Here is a 19,514-nt window from a genome sequence, read left to right on the forward strand (position 1 = left end):
GATACGCTATCGATTTTGATGGAGTAAGCACAATCCATTCCAGAAGCTAATGTTTTAGCGGCTAGCTTCCATAAGCGTTAGCCTCATCTGTTCTTATCTGTCTGACGGAGGGGCACTGAGCGCTAGGCTGAGTGCTAGGCTATTCCATGGGGCCCAGACCAGGGACATGATTGATGGAACTAATTACTCTGGGAAGCTGCTTTAGGAAACCAACTCTGCAGGAAGGAAGCATAGAATGTACATACTGGAACAATTAAAGCAGGATTCACACTGGTGTGACTTCTCTTCTCTGAGCTGCTAGCTGACATTTTATCTCTGTTTTTTACATCTCCCTTTGGGGTCTGTCTCTCTTTGAAAAGTCGCTTGTGAGTTTTTCCCCAAACATTTTTGCAGTGTTAGCTGAAATGTAGGTGTGGAAAGTTGTTTTGAAAGCGACAGAATGTAGCCAAATCTCAAACAAATACGCCAGGCTCATCAATCTCATTCTCATAACTGTCATACAGACAATCATTTGCAAAGAAAACTCTTCAGTATTGAACGTTGATCTTTTGCTTGGCGAGGACCTTCAAATCGATCAAAATGACATATCTGTCCCCTTCCTATTCAAATTAGGTTTCTGGGAAGTAAACACTGCTCTGACTCGCCACGTGACAACAGCAACATTACGCACAAAACATGATCAGAATACCGCAAGCTCCTACCATGTAGGCTACTCAATCCCGAGTGAGAAGAGTTTGGAATGTGGGCGCTTCCATCCTAAATGGTATCCCTATTCTCTTTACAGTGGACTACTTTTAGCCTCGTTCAAGTTCAAGTTGCATTGTCACATGCACAAGTACAGAGACATGCTTTACTTTTACACTCTGCCCAACAATGCATGGGGTGCCATTTGGGAGCCACCCAGCGACTTCGTTACAGACTTCCAGGCCAGCTGTTCTTTAGAAGGGATGGGTGGGTATTATCAAGTCTCAGTTTACACATTCAACTCACAGAGAAAGGGTAGAAGAAGTAGGAGCAGGGTCATTGTGGACACAACAGGTTCATTTTACTTCAGTGTGCTAGCTGCCTTTAGCCTGGGGCTAAGCTTTCAATAGCCTGTATAATTAATGAACCTGTGAGTCTGGGACACTGGGTTCTCAGGTGAGAGAGAGAGAGAGAGAGAGAGAGAGAGAGAGAGAGAGAGAGAGAGAGAGAGAGAGAGAGAGAGAGAGAGAGAGAGAGAGAGAGAGAGAGAGAGAGAGAGAGAGAGAGAGAGAGAGAGAGAGAGAGAGAGAGAGAGAGAGAGAGAGAGAGAGAGAGAGAGAGAGAGAGAGAGAGAGAGAGAGAGAAGAGAGAGAGAGAGAGAGAGAGAGAGAGAGAGAGAGAGAGAGAGAGAGAGAGAGAGAGAGAGAGAGAGAGAGAGAGAGAGAGAGAGAGAGATAGAGAGAGAGAGAGAGAGAGAGAGAGAGAGAGAGAGAGAGAGAGAGAGAGAGAGAGAGAAGAGAGAGAGAGAGAGAGAGAGAGAGAGGAACAAAAGAGAGAGAGTGAGTGAGAGGAACAAAAGAGAGAGAGTGAGTGAGAGAGAGAGAGAGGGAAAATAGAGAGTGAGTGAGTGAGTGAGTGAGTGAGTGAGTGAGTGAGTCAGTGAGAGGGGAAAAAGAGAGAGTGAGTGAGTGAGTGAGTGAGTGAGTGAGTGAGTGAGTGAGTGAGAGGGACAAAAGAGAGAGATAGCGAGAGGGATAGAAGAGAGAAAGAGAGAGAGAGGGAGGGACAGAAGAGAGAAAGAGAGAGAGAGCGAGCGAGAGGGACAGAAGAGAGATACAAGGAGAGAGAGAGAAGAGAAAAGGAGGGAGAGAAACAGAAAGAAAGAGCGAGAACTAAAACCCCCTAACAAAGAGTTCTGCCGACACATATGTATCAAGTAATATATTAACACACCAGTGATCAGCCCCCTGCAATCACAGGAACACTGGCCCGGATGGAGGTCTCTGGACCAATCCATACCTACAGTTACATCCGGCCTGACAAGCAACCTCTGCAGCAGGTCCCAGACCTGGTACAGTCAGGGGCACTGTCCTACCTGTGGTGTGTGGGCAGAGGCCTTCAACACTATCAAAAAGACACTTGGGACACCTGCCAGAGGTAAAAACTCAACAACACCTCAACTCAACAGCAAACCTTAAATGCCCCAGCAACACACAAGGAGGCATAAAACTTGTGAGGCATCAGCTTTTACCACAAGTTTGTGATGAATTTCCACTATCAGGCTTAGCTTCAGTGTTTGGCCAAAAAGGTTTGCCTTTCGTGTTTACACCTCCGAGACCTGGCCCAAAAATATTCTAAAAGTTCCTGTCCTGACAGTCCTTTTTTCTTAAAAGTCACGGCTTTGTTCTGTTATGATAACTTTCAATTCATTATCGAAGGGAGGGAGAGGTTCACAGCTGCTCACAGGGAAGCAATTAACACATATAACTAATATTCTGATGTGATTCTCTCTCTGTGATCCAGAGAAGAGAGGGATGAGTGGGGCTAGTTACATGCCATCCATCGCTGGCTGTTTGTTTGCCGATGTCCAGGCAGCAGACCTAATAGATATATACTAGGAGCAACTGCTGCATAGCACTAACTGTCTGTCTGTCTGCCTGCCTGCCTGCCTGCCTGCCTGCCTGTCTGTCTGTCTGTCTGTCTGTCTGTCTGTGTCTGTCTGTCTGTCTGTCTGTGTCTGCCTGTCTGCCTGTCTTACAACAACTGTGTGTGGTAGGCTGACACAAATGAAGACTCAGTCAGCGTGCTTGGAGTCTACAAATGGCATGTCATAAGAGAGGTGGGGGGAGGGAGAGATAGAGCAGAAAGATAGAGGCACTGTGATTATTATTTCTCCCTGCTGGTCATCTACGAATGTTTGAACATTTTGAAGAACGATCTGGCCTTAATGGCCATGTACTCTTATAATCTCCACCTGGCACAGCCAGAAGAGTCCTGGCTACCCCTCAGAGCCTGGTTCCTTTTTAGGTTTCTTCCTAGGTTCCTGTCTTTCTATGGAGTTTTTCCTAGCCACCGTGCTTCTACATCTGCATTGCTTGCTGTTTGGGGTTTAGGCTGGGTTTCTGTACAAGCACTTTGTGACATCTCCTGATGTAAAAAGGGCTTTATAAATTAATTTGATTGATTGACTGAGAGAGAGAGGTGGGGGAGGGAGAGAGCAGGAAGAGAGAAAGAGAAAGAGTGAGTGCGCGAGAGAGAGCGAGAGACAGTGTCACGGCCGTTTAAAGGAGTGGACCAAGGCGCAGCGTGATTAGAATCCATTCTTCTATTTATTTAAACAAAGAACACTTTAACAAACTCACAAAACAACAAAACGAACCGTGAAGCCAACGTAGTGCTCACAGGCAACTAAACAAGGACAATCACCCACGAAATACTCAAGGAATATGGTTCCCAATCAGAGACAACGATAAACAGCTGCCTCTAATTGAGTACCAATCTAGGCAACCATAGACATACAAAACACCTAGACCAGTAACAACCCCTTAAACATACAAAAAACCCTAGACAGGACAAAACACATATATCACCCTTGTCACACCCTGACCTAACCAAAAATAATAAAGAAAACAAAGAATACTAAGGTCAGGGCATGACAGACAGAGAGAGAACATCAACTACTACTCAACTACTACTACTCAATACTGCACTTCACCAAAGCCCAGAGATCATAGACAGCACCAGTGACAAGACAGTGGATGTTTGGTTTTCTATATTCATAGAGTGCTCCTCTTTTCTCCCATGCTGGATTGAACATGAGGCAGGGGGGCAACCCAACACGACAAGCCCCACCAAAACCAACAGAGATTGCTTCCTGCTCACAGCACGCTAACAGATAGAGATATCACGCCTCCATGACATTAATACGGTTTACTGGAAGTGAACCAAGATGCCACCTGATCCTGGAACCCAGAGCAGGTGCAGCCCTGGTCAGGCATGAGAGGGACAAGGAACCTCTCATCAGTACTCACCTCCCACCACATCAGTCAGACCTCCAAGGTTGCTATTCACAAACCGTCTCAAGAGTACGAGTGCTGATCTAGGACCAGGTTCTCCCTGTCCTTATGATTGTATTCATTAACACCAAAAGGGAAAATTGACCCTAGGTCAGCACTCCTACTATGAGACTTTTTGTGAAAACTGTCCCAGGCCCCCAGGCTTGGGTCTCCTCTCCCTGGCTTGGGTCTCCTCTCCCTAGCTTGGGTCTCCTCTCCCTGGCTTGGGTCTCCTCTCATCTCACAGTCAGAGGAGGCAGGCACTCAGTTAGCTCCACTCCAGATAATGAGTCTGGCTATTAGCCACCAGCTACTGGCCAATAGATAACCACCTGTGAGGGTGAGAGACACTCCACTTACCTCCCCATTCTCTCAGGTGAGAGATCCCTTCTGGGTAATGACTCCTTCTCCTCTTATCTCTAAAACCAATGAGAAGGAGGAGGGTGAAATGGCACCACACACACGCACACACACACACAGAAACACACACACACAAACTGTGGATGGATGGGCTGCACTCCATCCCCCATTCCCCTCCTCCCCAGTTCTCTCCCTAGGGAGGTGTTGGACTCTTATCATGCAGTTTATTAGCAGAGGAGAGGTCCTGATCCACATCTGGGAGAGAACAACTGATGGACACCCTTTTAACGCCTCTTAAAAAGACATGGAGTGGTAATGACTCACTTGATAGCCGGAGAGGGAAGAGGGGAAGAGGAGGAAGAGGGTAAGAGACGGAAGAGGGGAAGAGATGGAATAGTGCAAGAGGGAAAGAGACGGAATAGGGAAAGAGGGGAAGAGACAGAAGAGGGGAAGAGACAGAAGAGACAGAAGAGGGGAAGAGACAGAAGAGGGGAAGAGACAGAAGAGGGTAAGAGATGGAAAAGGGGAAAAAGGAAAGAGGGGAAGAGACGGAAGAGGGGAAGAGACAGAAGAGGGGAAGAGTGGAACAGACAGAAAAGGGGAAGAGATGGAATTGTGCAAGAGGGGAAGAGACGGGAGAGGGGAAGAGACAGAAGAGGGGTAGAGACAGGATAGGGGAAGAGACAGAAGAGGGGAAGAGACAGAAGAGGGGAAGAGAGGGAAGAGGGGAAGAGACAGAAGAGGGGAAGAGAGGGAAGAGGGGAAGAGACAGAAGAGGGGAAGAGACAGAGACAGAAGAGGGTAAGAGACGGAAGAGGGGAAGAGACAGAAGAGGGGAAGAGACAGAAGAGGGGAAGAGACAGAAGAGGGGAAGAGACAGATGAGGGGAAGAGACGGAAGAGGGGAAGAGACAGAAGAGGGGAAGAGACAGAAGAGGGGAAGAGACAGAAGAGGTGAAGAGACAGAAGAGGGGAAGAGACAGAAGAGGGGAAGAGACGGAAGAGGGGAAGAGACAGAAGAGGTGAAGAGACAGAAGAGGGGAAGAGACAGAAGAGGGGAAGAGACAGAAGAGGGGAAGAGACAGAAGAGGGTAAGAGACGGAAAAGAGGAAGAGACGGAAGAGGGGAAGAGACGGAAGAGGGGAAGAGACAGAAGAGGGGAAGAGACAGAAGAGCGATAGAGGGATGAGAGAGGGAAACTGTGGTCATAGGAAGGGGAGCCAAGATTCCCTAATATGACCAAACCACCTGATCAACTACTACATGTTGGCTTCCCACCCCAAATATTAGTGGGATCCGTGATTATATTTAGTATTTTATTTAACCTTTATTTACACGTGTGAGTAAATTAAGAACAAATTCTTATTTACAACGATGGCCTACAAATGTGGTGCATCGAAACAAAATACATTGTTGACAGATCTGGGTTTCAAATGAAATCTTTGTTGATGGCCTGCACTAGCCATCTCATGAGTAATCAAATCAAATCAAATTGTATTTGTCAGATGCACCACATACAACAGTGAAATGATTACTTACAAGCCCTTAACCAACAGTGCAGTTTTAAGGAAAATACCTAAAAAAAAGTTAAGTAACAAATAATGAAAGAGCAGTAAGGCAGCATTAAAATGTTCATTCCCACAACAACGAGTCAGCCCTAGGCTAGCACATGTGTTTTCATTGCTGATCTGATGTTATCTTACACCAGACCATTTTCTCTGCCTGTTCTGTGCCTCATGGTTCATGGTGTGTGATGCACACTGCCTGACTGCATCATTCTCCACAGTGCAGAGCAGAGCAGAGCTGGCTTTGGCCTCACACAGAAGCCTATGATGAGGAAACCAACAAACAGAGGCCTCAACTCACATAGTTAGCCTGAAGTCGACTGTGAAATAATTGATCAGATATTGCCCTGGTCCTGGCCACCCGTGTTTAGCTACAGCTAAACAAACATCATGCTGAGGGAATACAATCGCTTACCACAGGCAAACACGCTTGCCCACACTGCACACCACCACACACACACATTTCCCTCATATCCCAGGGGGTGTATGGTGTGGTAATCCTCTGTGGCTTGCCTTTAAGCCATGGAGTCATTCATCTTCATTACAGTCATGGCTAGAAGAAGCAGATCTGTTTTGCTCTCAAACTAGGTTAATGCCTCTACTGTCTGTCTGGGAATAAAAAATGACTTTTCCACCTGTTTATCATGTCATTCCACTGCTGGGATGGGGACATTACTAGCCTGGAATCCACACTGATATGCTGGTGAAACAGAGTATATCCCTTTGGATTCTAGGCTAGGACATTACTGCACCGGGTGGTTAGTTCCTCCATAAAACTACATTTTCATTTTAGCATTAAACATTCAGGAATAGATGGTACAGGAGCACTCAGATATCAGAGAAAACATTATGCAGCTCTTTATTCTGAGGTGTTGTCAGAGTGGTTATTTGACAGGTAACGTTATCATCAATTGGTAGGTAACGTTATCAACAATTGACTGAAAGCCTATCACTGAGGTGTTGTTATGGTAATACATATTTGATCTTATTCCAGATTGTGAGCAAAAAAAAATCAGCTCCTCCCTTTCTCAGACCTTTTGACCGTTCAGAAAAACTGCAAGTGGTGCAGAAGTTACGCAAGCATGACAACTCAACTTAACCAACTTGGACAGAGAAAGGATTTCACAGCCCCAATTATAAGAGAAAATATTTTAAGAAACTGTGCTTAGTCTGGCAGAAAAACAACAGAGCCAGCACAAATATGTTATAACAAAGCTTTGGGTGTCACAGGCGTTTAAATGTTCCCAGATGAGATCAAAGACTCAGGTGTAATTTATTAGCCTTGTTTTCTTCCCACAAGAGCCAAACCTCCAGACAACACCACCACCTCCACCCACGCTTCCAGTTAAGACATAGACCCCCGTGTCAGACCTATACTCTACACGCAAACTTTTAACCAAATGAACACCTCAATTATATAGCCAAAGACCAGAACTATTATTTGACTAATCGTGGCTTCAAAACAGTAATCGGATGTGAAAAGAAAGCACAAAAGCAGAACTAGATGATCCCTAATTGCCCACCAGCCTACTGTGTGGACCACATCACAGGTAAGGCTGCACAATGGGCTGGTTGAGACATTTAGGGCTGATCACGACAAAAGAAAATCTTGGTCGACGAAGTGTCGTCTATTCTTTTGACCAATTGATTGGTCGGAACTTTAAAACGTGTATTTTTCCATATATAGACACATCCTATGAGTTTTAATCAAATGAACCATATGCACTGAGCTTGTCTGATGCTTTAAGCGAACTGTTTGATGAAATAATTAAGACACACAAATGACAAGAGGGAGTGCTGAGCCTGGCTCAGACTTGCTGCGCGGTGTTTAAAAAAAGACAGTGACTGTGACTAGCACCCGCTCTCTCCTCCCTGCATCAACAGTGTGTATCATGCTGTCAGTGTTGCTGAAGCGGCAACACAATTACATACATTTCTGACTGAAAAGTTATGTTACCGAAATCTCTAATTTGTTTCGGAAAAACATTCCCTATACCCTCAACTAGGGCTGGGCAATATGGCAAATAAATGATCATGATATATATATATTTATTTTCATTCAATACCGATAATTAGCATGATATTAATCAAATCATGTTTAAAAGGTCAATTTCTGCTTCAGACTCAAGACTGCCTAAACAAACCAAAGGCTTTAATGATTCTTATTTATTGTCAGATGTAGAACTCACAAATAACATTAACTCCACTTTTTTTTAAAGCTATAAACCCTTACAAGTTATGAACAAGAAATAAAAAATAAAAAAACAAAGAGTGCAAGTCAATATGCATTATAACTGTTAGCCTAATGGCACATCACAGTTGAAGTTGGGGTAGTTGTCATCTTACAAGCAAGAAAGAAAAGTCTGTCTGCTGTCTCTGGCTTTAAAGCTGCCCTATGGCAGGCCACTATGTTGCCACCTGTGCTAAAAACACAATCTTGGACCTAGACTTGGCGTTCCGGTATCGCTTGCCGTGCGGTAGCAGAGAGAACAGTCTATAACTAGGGTGGCTGGAGTCTTAGACAATTTTTAGGGCTTTCCTCTGACACTGCCTGGTATAGAGGCCCTGGATGGCAGGAATCTTGGCCCCAGTGATGTACTGGGCCGTTCGCACAACCCTCTGTAGTGCCTTGCGGTCGGAGGCCGAGCAGTTGCCATACCAGGCAGTGATGCAACCAGTCAGGATCCTCTCGATGGTGCAGCTGTAGAACCTTTAAAGGATCTGAGGACCCATGACAAATCTTTTCAGTCTCCTGAGAGGGAATAGGTTTTGCCCTCTTTACGACTATCTTCATGTGCTTGGACCATGTTATTTTTTGGTGATGTGGACACCAAGGAACTTGAAGCTCTCGGTCCTCTTTTTCCTGTAGTCACAATCATCTCCTTTGTCTTGATCACATTGAGGGAGAGGTTGTTGTCCTGGCACCACACAGCCAGGTCTCTGACCTCCTCCCTATAGGCTGTCTCGTATTTGTCGGTGATCAGGACTACCACTGTTGTGTCATCGGCAAATTTAATGATGTTGTTGGAGTCATGCCTGGCCGTGCAGTCACGAGTGAGCAGGGAGTACAGGAGGGGACTGAGCACGCACCCCTGAGGAGCGCCTATGTTGAGGATCAGCGTGGCGGATGTGTTGTTACCTACCCTTACCACCTGGGGGTGGCCAGTCAGGAAGTCCAGGATCCAGTTGCAGAGGGAGATGTTCAGTCCCAGGGTCCTTAGCTTATTGATGAGCTTTGAGGGCACTATGGTGTTAAACACTGAGCTGTAGTCAATGAATAGCATTCTCCCATAGGTGTTCCTTTTGTCCAGGTGGGAAAGGGCAGTGTGGAGTGCAATAATGATTTTATCATCTGTGGATCTGTTGGGGCGGTATGCAAATTGGAGTGGGTCTAGGGTTTCTGGGATGATGGTGTTGATGTGAGCCATGACCAGCCTTTCAAAGCACTTCATCGCTACAGACGTGAGTGCCAAGGGTCATTTAGGCAGGTTACCTTAGTGTTCTTAGGCACAGAGACTATGGTGGTCTGCTTAAAACATGTTGGTATTACAGACTCGGACAGGGAGAGGTTGACAAGTCACTGGACAAGACCTGTGAAATGGCTTTCTCCTACTCCAGTACTCTTTGCACCAGCTTTTGACGTGATCCCCACCTGCTAGGCGACTCAGTCACCAACTTGTGCTGGGTTAGGTTGTGTTCTTTTTGAGGAAGTGCCATGTCTCTCTTCTTTTAACACAAATAGGAAAAGGCACCTACCACTTTCTTACACACTCCAGTTGCTCGATCCACCCATTTGTCTACTCACACTCTCTAAGAGAAATCAAGAGATTTTAATAAAATGTTAAAATCACAATAATACCTTTAGTTATGTACAAATCTAATATTTAACTTAACCAGTTGATGAAAACAAATGCACATTTAGTTTCATCTAACAAGGTTAATTACCAATGGCCAAGTGCAGACGATGTCCAAAACATTGCAGTCGGGTCCATTTGTTGATTTGTACGGCCTTCACCACGTTCGCATCACTACCCGTTGTAATGCAGACCTGTCTGTCTTGACTGAGTCCCCAGGAGGCGAGAGCTCCAATGAGCCACTCTGCTGTAGCTTCACCCATGTGGTCGTCGGGAAAGTAAGATGTTTGAAGACATTTATTTAGAAGATTCCACTCTTTGTCAATATAGTGGATAGTGAGGCTAATATAAGGCTCTGACGTGCGACTTGACCACAGATTGGTAGTAGTAGCAAAATACGTAAAATCTGTCTTGAGCTGTTCCTCAACTTTTCCCTACACTCGGCGTAGAGTTTAGGCAGTGCGGTGTTAGAGAAATGTTTGTGGCCAGGGAGCACATACCTGGGGTCAATTAAATTGATACGCCTCTTGAAACCTTCCTTTTTGACTGTGCTAATTGGTAGCATGTCCTTAGCAATGCAATGCATAATGGCATTTGTGAAGACTTTGTGTCTTTTCGATGTTTGCTCGTAGGGCATAAACGCTGTCAGTGTTTACTGCTTCGGGCGAACATCCCTAGATTGGTTGGTGCTTTATCAATACCATGGCGCAAACTCAAACTTTCTGCATGAGTGATTTATCTTCAGATGGTGAAACAGGTTTGTCGTATTACCAGACTTGGTAGCCACCTGTTTACGACACAATTTGCACTGAACCTTGCTCTGCTCTTTGTCGGACTACAAAAAGCCAAACCACTTCCAAATTACTGAAACAGTTGAACCCTTTTCATCAATCATGTCTTTGTTGGAAGCTGCTCCTTCTCCATGGCTATCACTGCCACTGTTTTCACCTACATCACACATTTTTCGTGGTTAATAGTGTTTTTTAGTGGGCGTATACCTCCCCACGTGCATATTGCCACTTCTCTGCACGTTCCTGCTGCGTCACAGAGGTGAAATGGACCTTATTATTCTATATCGACATTATCGAAAATTTATCTAAACGTTTTTATATTGTTATTGAGGGAAGTAATTACCTCGAAAATTACTGATATTGATTTATCGCCCAGCCCTACCCTCAATGCTTTCTCTCTTTATGTGACATGTATGCATCACATGCATGTGATCAATAGGGCCTTACCTATAGCATATCATAATCACATCAATAAATTGGTACATTGTAACACATGACAGCAAAATCAATGCAGAGGATGTGACAAATAAACTCGAAAAGGGAATGTTTACTGGTTGCTCAGGTGGTAAAGGGAAAGTCAGATATGTGGAATAAATTTGACTAGTTGTGGAAAATACTGGAGCTCAAGAAAAACAAGGTAAGGAGCAAGCGTTGCGTGCATATTAGGCCTATGTGTGACGAACAGGTTCTGTTAGAATACAATCTACTTTTTCTGACCGTTTGGAACAATGTAGACAACACTAGATAAATTAGAAGTGTACCAGGGAGTCTTGTTGTAAAGTTTTTTTTTTTTTGTAAAGTCGCATTCCTTCGTGAATGCAATTTCCGAAATGGAATGGTTTAGGCCTATTTATTGTTTACGCTAATTATTCAATGGTCGCTTTATTTTATGTTCAAACTAAAATGCTTGAATGCATTTCACATCATGAATGACTCGTATGATGTGTGATGACATGAAAAAAATAAATGATTGATTGATACAGTAGCCTATATACTGTAAGTATTAAAATAAAGGCAAAAGTAAGTTACAGTATTAAGACTAAACAGGAAGCGCTCTTAGGCCTACAGCTCGATGGTGGTGATACAAGGCTGCTATAATAAACCTACTAATGATGATAATAATAATAAAAGTAATAATAAAAATAAAAAATGGAGATCTGCTGCAACCACCACATTGTTCTCAACAACAGTATGCTGGTTACCTTTTCTATTATGCACATAGCAACATGGTCTAGGAAAATAAGCCAATTCAACAGCGCAGTGATGTGTTTCAGAACCGCGGACAGCGACCACTATCCAACGCTGGAGAAAGCACATTTGTTGTAAAATAATATTATTTTTATTTGTGTTACACCATTGCTGTTACATAATATAACCATATACAATTTCAGTAGCACATGTTTTAGAGTGATGGACTGTGCATCCCCACGGCCTCCACAATGGATCAGTCCACTCAGACAGGCACCAACCAGACAGGTGTCTTGTACACCATGATTTGTAAAAACAAATGTGGCTACTGCTCGATTAAAGAAATCTTGGTCGACCAACAGCCTATCGACCAAACAATCGACCAGTCGACTAAATGGGGTCTGCCCTAGACACATTAATTTTGCTTTCCTTTGCTCCCTGTGCTGTGTATGATGACAAGTGAATTAGGCCCCTCTATCAGAGATAGGATATTCACCACCATTCATTCAATACGCCATCGGAATAAAAAAAAATGTTACCTACAAAACAAATCTGTCATTGCATAGATATGAGAGAAATACTGTTGAAACACACAAAAAGGTCTTCTTAGTTTTGACCAGGTCCTGAGAGTGGCCACAGTGACGGAGGGTGCAAAAAGACAGGTGGACGGTCGGACAGACAGGCAGGTAGACAAACAGATTGTCACGGCTGTTGAAAGGAGAGGACCAAGGTGCAGTGTGGTCAGCGTATATTTTCTCTTTAATAATAAAAGACGCCGAACAAAACAATAAACACCACAAAAACAAACCATGAATCTAAAGGCTATGTGCCCTAAACAAAGTCAACTTCCCACAAAGACAGGTGGAAAAAAGGGATACCTAATTATGGTAGATAGACAGCTGCCTCTGATTGAGAACCACACCCGGCCAAACACGAAGAAATACACAACATAGAACATAGAATACCCACCCCAACTCACGCCCTGACCAAACCAAAATAGAGACATAAAAAAGATCACTATGGTCAGGGCGTGACACAGACAGGCAGGCAGGTAAACAAACGGTAAGCAAACAGACAAACAGATAGCCAGACGGGCAGACAAACAGATAGCCAGACGGGCAGACAAACAGATAGCCAGACGGGCAGACAAACAGATAGCCAGACGGGCAGACAAGCAGATAGCCAGACGGGCAGACAAACAGATAGCCAGACGGGCAGACAAACAGATAGCCAGACGGGCAGACAAACAGATAGCCAGACGGGCAGACAAACAGATAGCCAGACGGGCAGACAAACAGATAGCCAGACGGGCAGACAAACAGGTAGACAAACAGATAGCCAGACGGGCAGACAAACAGATAGCCAGACGGGCAGACAAGCAGATAGCCAGACGGGCAGACAAACAGATAGCCAGACGGGCAGACAAACAGATAGCCAGACGGGCAGACAAACAGATAGCCAGACGGGCAGACAAACAGATAGCCAGACGGGCAGACAAACAGATAGCCAGACGGGCAGACAAACAGGTAGACAAACAGATAGCCAGACGGGCAGACAAGCAGATAGCCAGACGGGCAGACAAACAGATAGCCAGACGGGCAGACAAACAGATAGCCAGACGGGCAGACAAACAGATAGCCAGACGGGCAGACAAACAGATAGCCAGACGGGCAGACAAACAGGTAGACAAACAGATAGCCAGACGGGCAGACAAACAGGTAGACAAACAGATAGCCAGACGGGCAGACAAACAGGTAGACAAACAGATAGCCAGACGGGCAGACAAACAGATAGCCAGACGGGCAGACAAACAGGTAGACAAACAGATAGCCAGACGGGCAGACAAACAGATAGCCAGACGGGCAGACAAACAGGTAGACAAACAGATAGCCAGACGGGCAGACAAACAGGTAGACAAACAGATAGCCAGACAGGCAGACAAACAGGTAGACAAACAGATAGCCAGACGGGCAGACAAACAGGTAGACAAACAGATAGCCAGACGGGCAGACAAAAAGATAGCCAGACGGGCAGACAAACAGGTAGACAAACAGATAGCCAGGCGGGCAGACAAACAGATAGCCACACGGACAGACAAACAGATAGCCAGACGGGCAGACAAACAGATAGCCACACGGGCAGACAAAAAGATAGCCAGACGGACAGACAAACAGGTAGACAAACAGATAGCCAGACGGGCAGACAAACAGGTAGACAAACAGATAGCCAGACGGGCAGACAAACAGATAGCCACACGGGCAGACAAACAGATAGCCAGACGGGCAGACAAACAGATAGCCAGACTGGCAGACAAACAGGTAGACAAACAGATAGCCAGGCGGGCAGACAAACAGATAGCCAAAAGAGGCAGACAAACAGGTAGACAAACAGATAGCCAGACGGGCAGACAAACAGATAGCCAGGCGGGCAGACAAACAGATAGCCAGACGGGCAGACAAACAGATAGCCAGGCGGGCAGACAAACAGATAGCCAGACGGGCAGACAAACAGATAGCCAGACTGGCAGACAAACAGGTAGAAAAACAGATAGCCAGACGGGCAGACAAACAGGTAGACAAACAGATAGCCAGACGGACAGACAAACAGGTAGACAAACAGATAGCCAGACAGGCAGACAAACAGGTAGACAAACAGATATCCAGACGGGCAGACAAACAGAAAGCCAGACGGACAGACAAACAGATAGCCAGGCGGACAGACAAACAGATAGCCAGGCGGGCAGACAAACAGATAGCCAAAAGAGGCAGACAAACAGGTAGACAAACAGATAGCCAGACGGGCAGACAAACAGATAGCCAGACGGGCAGACAAACAGATAGCCAGACGGGCAGACAAACAGATAGCCAGGCGGGCAGACAAACAGATAGCCAGACGGGCAGACAAACAGATAGCCAGACGGGCAGACAAACAGGTAGACAAACAGATAGCCAGGCGGGCAGACAAACAGATAGCCAGACGGGCAGACAAACAGGTAGACAAACAGATAGCCAGGCGGGCAGACAAACAGATAGCCAGACGGGCAGACAAACAGGTAGACAAACAGATAGCCAGACGGGCAGACAAACAGATAGCCAGACGGGCAGACAAACAGATAGCCAGACGGGCAGACAAACAGATAGCCAGACGGGCAGACAAACAGGTAGCCAGACGGGCAGACAAACAGGTAGACAAACAGATAGCCAGACGGGCAGACAAACAGATAGCCAGACGGGCAGACAAACAGGTAGACAAACAGATAGCCAGACGGGCAGACAAACAGATAGACAAACAGATAGCCAGACGGGCAGACAAACAGATAGCCAGACGGGCAGACAAACAGGTAGACAAACAGATAGCCAGACGGGCAGACAAACAGATAGCCAGACGGGCAGACAAACAGGTAGACAAACAGATAGCCAGACGGGCAGACAAACAGATAGCCAGACGGGCAGACAAACAGGTAGCCAGACGGGCAGACAAACAGGTAGACAAACAGATAGCCAGACGGGCAGACAAACAGGTAGCCAGACGGGCAGACAAACAGGTAGACAAACAGATAGCCAGACGGGCAGACAAACAGATAGCCAGACGGGCAGACAAACAGGTAGACAAACAGATAGCCAGGCGGGCAGACAAACAGATAGCCAGGCGGGCAGACAAACAGATAGCCAGACGGGCAGACAAACAGGTAGACAAACAGATAGCCAGACGGGCAGACAAACAGATAGCCAGACGGGCAGACAAACAGGTAGACAAACAGATAGCCAGGCGGGCAGACAAACAGATAGCCAGACGGGCAGACAAACAGATAGCCAGGCGGGCAGACAAACAGATAGCCAGGCGGGCAGACAAACAGATAGCCAGACGGGCAGACAAACAGGTAGACAAACAGATAGCCAGGCGGACAGACAAACAGATAGCCAGGCGGGCAGACAAACAGATAGCCAGACGGGCAGACAAACAGATAGCCAGGCGGGCAGACAAACAGATAGCCAGGCGGGCAGACAAACAGATAGCCAGACGGGCAGACAAACAGGTAGACAAACAGATAGCCAGGCGGACAGACAAACAGATAGCCAGGCGGGCAGACAAACAGATAGCCAGACGGGCAGACAAACAGGTAGACAAACAGACAGCCAGGCGGGCAGACAAACAGATTGGCAGGTTGTTGTAACCTTGTGTGTGCATACATGGTGCGGGACCATAGAGATAGAATATTGTAGCCATAGAGACACAATATGGCAATGTTCTATATTATATTGTTCTGAGCGTGTATAAAAGTGTTCCATTTCATTCTGTGGTTGTAGAGGTGTGCTGTCGTGAGCAAGCCCAGCAGTGCATCTCCCTTCCAGCTACTAGCCCTGAGATTACATGCTGATGGGAGTAGAGCTGATAACAGAACAGAGGCTGTGAGAAGATCAATGTCACAGTGTACAGACAGGGGTGGAATCTGCACCAGAATAATCTTCCCAGGATTTTTCTCAGTGACACAGACTTTTCATCCACCACCCCCCCCTCTAACCACCCCAGTCCCAAAGGAGAGCCCACACAATGCAGGCAGTCAGATAATCATCCAGAACCCCCTTCTCCAACCCCCCAACCCCACTCCCAAAGGAGAAACCACACAATGTAGCCAGTCCCTCACAATCTACTTCTGCCCTCTACACAACAGAAGCCTCTCACTGCAGGGAAACTTGTGTATTACATTTACATTGCATCAACAACACTGTCTGGTTGCATGATAATCCCCAATGACATCATGACTTTAACAAAAACAACAAATATGGAGAAAACAGTTAGCAGAGATTATCTGCGTCGCAAACGGTTGCTATGGGGATTCTTACAAGGGGAGAGAAAATGTCATTGTTGAGCAAACATTTTGTCCTTGACGCTTTTGTTACATCTAAAACAGCAAGATTGTGAATGTCATTATAGCACGCCCACACACGATGATCTTCCTCACCGCCGGAGAGAATATAGGAAACTTGAAACAGACCTTACAGCTTGATTTTGCAGCACTGTAGCCGTACATTCAGTAAGTTGGCTGTGCAAAGTGCATGAATGACACAATAACAACTCTTGCTAGTTTTTCAAATGAGTTGGTATGAAAAGGTTAAGCTAGAGAAGGCATTTTCAGCTTTCCTTGAGAAAGGCAGAAACATTGATTTTACAGCTCATTTCATCAATAAACTAAAGCATGTACAACCTGCTTCTTCACTTCAGATACATGGAATTAAAAAGCACACAGCCCAGTGCTAAATGAATGCATTAGAATGACCAGAGTATCCTAGACCTACATCATGCAGCTATCCTCTTGAGAGGGGTATCCATAAGGACCACACTAGTGGCCTTATCTTTCAAATGAGCCAGTGCCAATAGAGGGAGGACCCAGGCTTTGACACACCTCTGAGGGGGAAGGGTCCTGGACAGAGACCTCTCTCACCACTGTATTGTCTGGGACTCTGTAAACCCTCATTGGAGAGGTGCCCCACTGCCTCTCTTTCCACTGTAGATGAATAGAGACACAACAGTAGATATTACATGTCTCTCTGAACCTTCTCCAATAGCCACTACCTCTTAAACAAGAACACATTAGCATTTATGTGATTCTCTCTCTCTCTCTCATTCTCCCCATTGATGTGATGCAATGCAATCTGGCCATGTGACTTGCTGGAATTGGAAATCAGCCTAGAGGTCACACAAGAGCATAATGGGTTAGTTTTACACATGCTGAAACAGGAGCTATTTGTGAAAATCTGATTATGTTGTTTATCTGAGCTGGACAGATCCTATTTCTCAATGGGGATAATAGACATACATTGCTTATAGCTTAATCTATAGAACTGTAATAGCCTATGATTTTAAACTGCAGAAGAGCAGGTACTTTTTGTTATGTGATGAACCCCCATTAATCTAAGACTTTGAAGAATGGTTGGTATGCCAAATTAGAGTTACTGATGAAAAAACAAAACAAGTATGTCAAAGTAATTAGAGGGGGTGGGGTCAACTCTGTTCTGGAAGTCAGATTGCTGGGGCAAACTGGCTAAAACTATTGATATTCAGAGAAACTTTCTCTGCAATCTTGCATGGCAATAGATATAGGCTAGTCACCATAATATTCTCAGCATCTAGTGAGGGGAGAAAAGTTTACATAAATTCTAAGAATATAGGCTATTTGTAACTTTTCTTCTACATTTTGGGGTCAGCCCTGTTGTGCACTAATTAGAAGGGGAAGAAACAAGGAGAAATGTTCACAGACAATTTGATACATGAAATGTACTGAAAATAAACAGTTTCAACAATAGTTAATCAATGAGCAAATGACACATTGTAGCTTTAGTAGGCCACCCTTTGAAACAGTGATCATGTCCCCACATTCTTTCCCAAGTTGGGCCCTATGCAATTAAATAATTTGAGACTTTCACAATATAATTAGACCATATATTTAAAACATGTGGAGCCTTTACAACAGTTGGATATTTCACTGGGTACAAATTCCACCCTTAAAAAAATATTGCAATTTTGAAACTGCAGTAAAAGTGCAGTAACTGCAGTCAACTGTGGTATTTTGAACGCAGTAATTGCAGTAATTACAGAATACTACACTCTAACTGCAGTTACACTGCAAAATTACTACAGTAACAAAAATGGTTATTTTGGACGCAGTATTTGCAGCATACTGCAGTTATACTGCACTCTAAATGCAGTTATACTGCAGTGTACTGCCGTTATACTGCACTCTGACTGCAATCTTTTTTCGTAAGGGCAAAACTTCTCAACAACATGAACATGCGGCGGCCTCCACGTAAACAAACGGGAACAACGCAGTTATTACAATGCACCGTCATTCAACCACCTCTATCAAACTTTCACATTTACAGACATGTCTGAACAGTTTAAACAATCGACGACTTGAGAGTGAAAGTGCAATGCAGTCTCTCCTTCAATCCACACCACACTGCGTTAGCTTGGTAAATGAAGCAAAATAACAATTCGTCCTTTAAGAATGTTCATGGACAAAGTTTAACTCGGCTTGTTCTGGCGCACAACAACTCACCTGCGAGACCAATGGGATAAGTGTTTGTTCCACCGACCGAGTTTTGATTTCCAGTCCGGAATCAAAGTTAACACTGCTGCAAGGAGATGAAGCCATTCCAACCGATCTCGCTTTATTACACAATGCACTACTGGGTACCCGCTACCTGGCTTAACGTTTCAGTAAATTAGCGTAAACTAATGTGAAAGTATTTGGAGTTTATTCCGCTAGTTACACGGTCGTCTGACTGACTCTAAAGAAGCATGCCGTTTTAATCCACTCGTGTTCGGCTGTGCTGCATTCTGTGCGCCCGCTAATGTCTATGTAGTTTACTCAACTACGACAGGCAGAGGAGTCTGCAGCAACTAGCTAGAGAGAGTGGGTTGGCTATCCAGGACTATAGCCGTACGAGTAGGAACTGACAGGCACGCACATACACACACACACACACACACACACACAAAGGTTGTAACGATCGATTGAGAGAGCACACTGAGGACATGGATGGACGTCTCTTATTTACAGAGCTAATTTCAGTTTGTCTTAAACTCGCACAACATGGTTTATTGTCCGCATAGCCTTTAGCCCACCCCAGTGTTTTGTTATGACATGGTAGTAACCCTTGACTATTTGATGTAATATTCCATGACTCTCACCCGGACAGTTTTACGGGACAAGCATCGAAGACAGCTCTTTCTGTAC

At 45.2% G+C, this 19,514-nt stretch overlaps 1 protein-coding gene across 5 annotated transcripts in view; it reads right to left on the bottom strand.

Moving 5' to 3' along the window:
• The window catches only part of LOC129830811 (alpha-catulin-like), a 115,265-nt gene extending 96,037 nt beyond the window's left edge, over positions 1-19,228 (bottom strand). For 4 of the 5 annotated variants that reach the window (XM_055893561.1, XM_055893563.1, XM_055893562.1 and 1 more), the window contains exon 1: positions 18,834-19,228. In XM_055893561.1, the coding sequence (XP_055749536.1) occupies positions 18,834-18,929 (96 nt within the window). In that variant the 5' untranslated portion in view covers positions 18,930-19,228. The remainder of the gene's footprint in view (positions 1-18,833) is intronic. The other variant, XM_055893560.1, reaches the window with a different exon arrangement.
• Positions 19,229-19,514: the final 286 nt, after the last annotated feature.

Source organism: Salvelinus fontinalis, chromosome 32 (assembly GCF_029448725.1).
Source record: "Salvelinus fontinalis isolate EN_2023a chromosome 32, ASM2944872v1, whole genome shotgun sequence".
Taxonomy (NCBI): Eukaryota; Metazoa; Chordata; class Actinopteri; order Salmoniformes; family Salmonidae; genus Salvelinus; species Salvelinus fontinalis.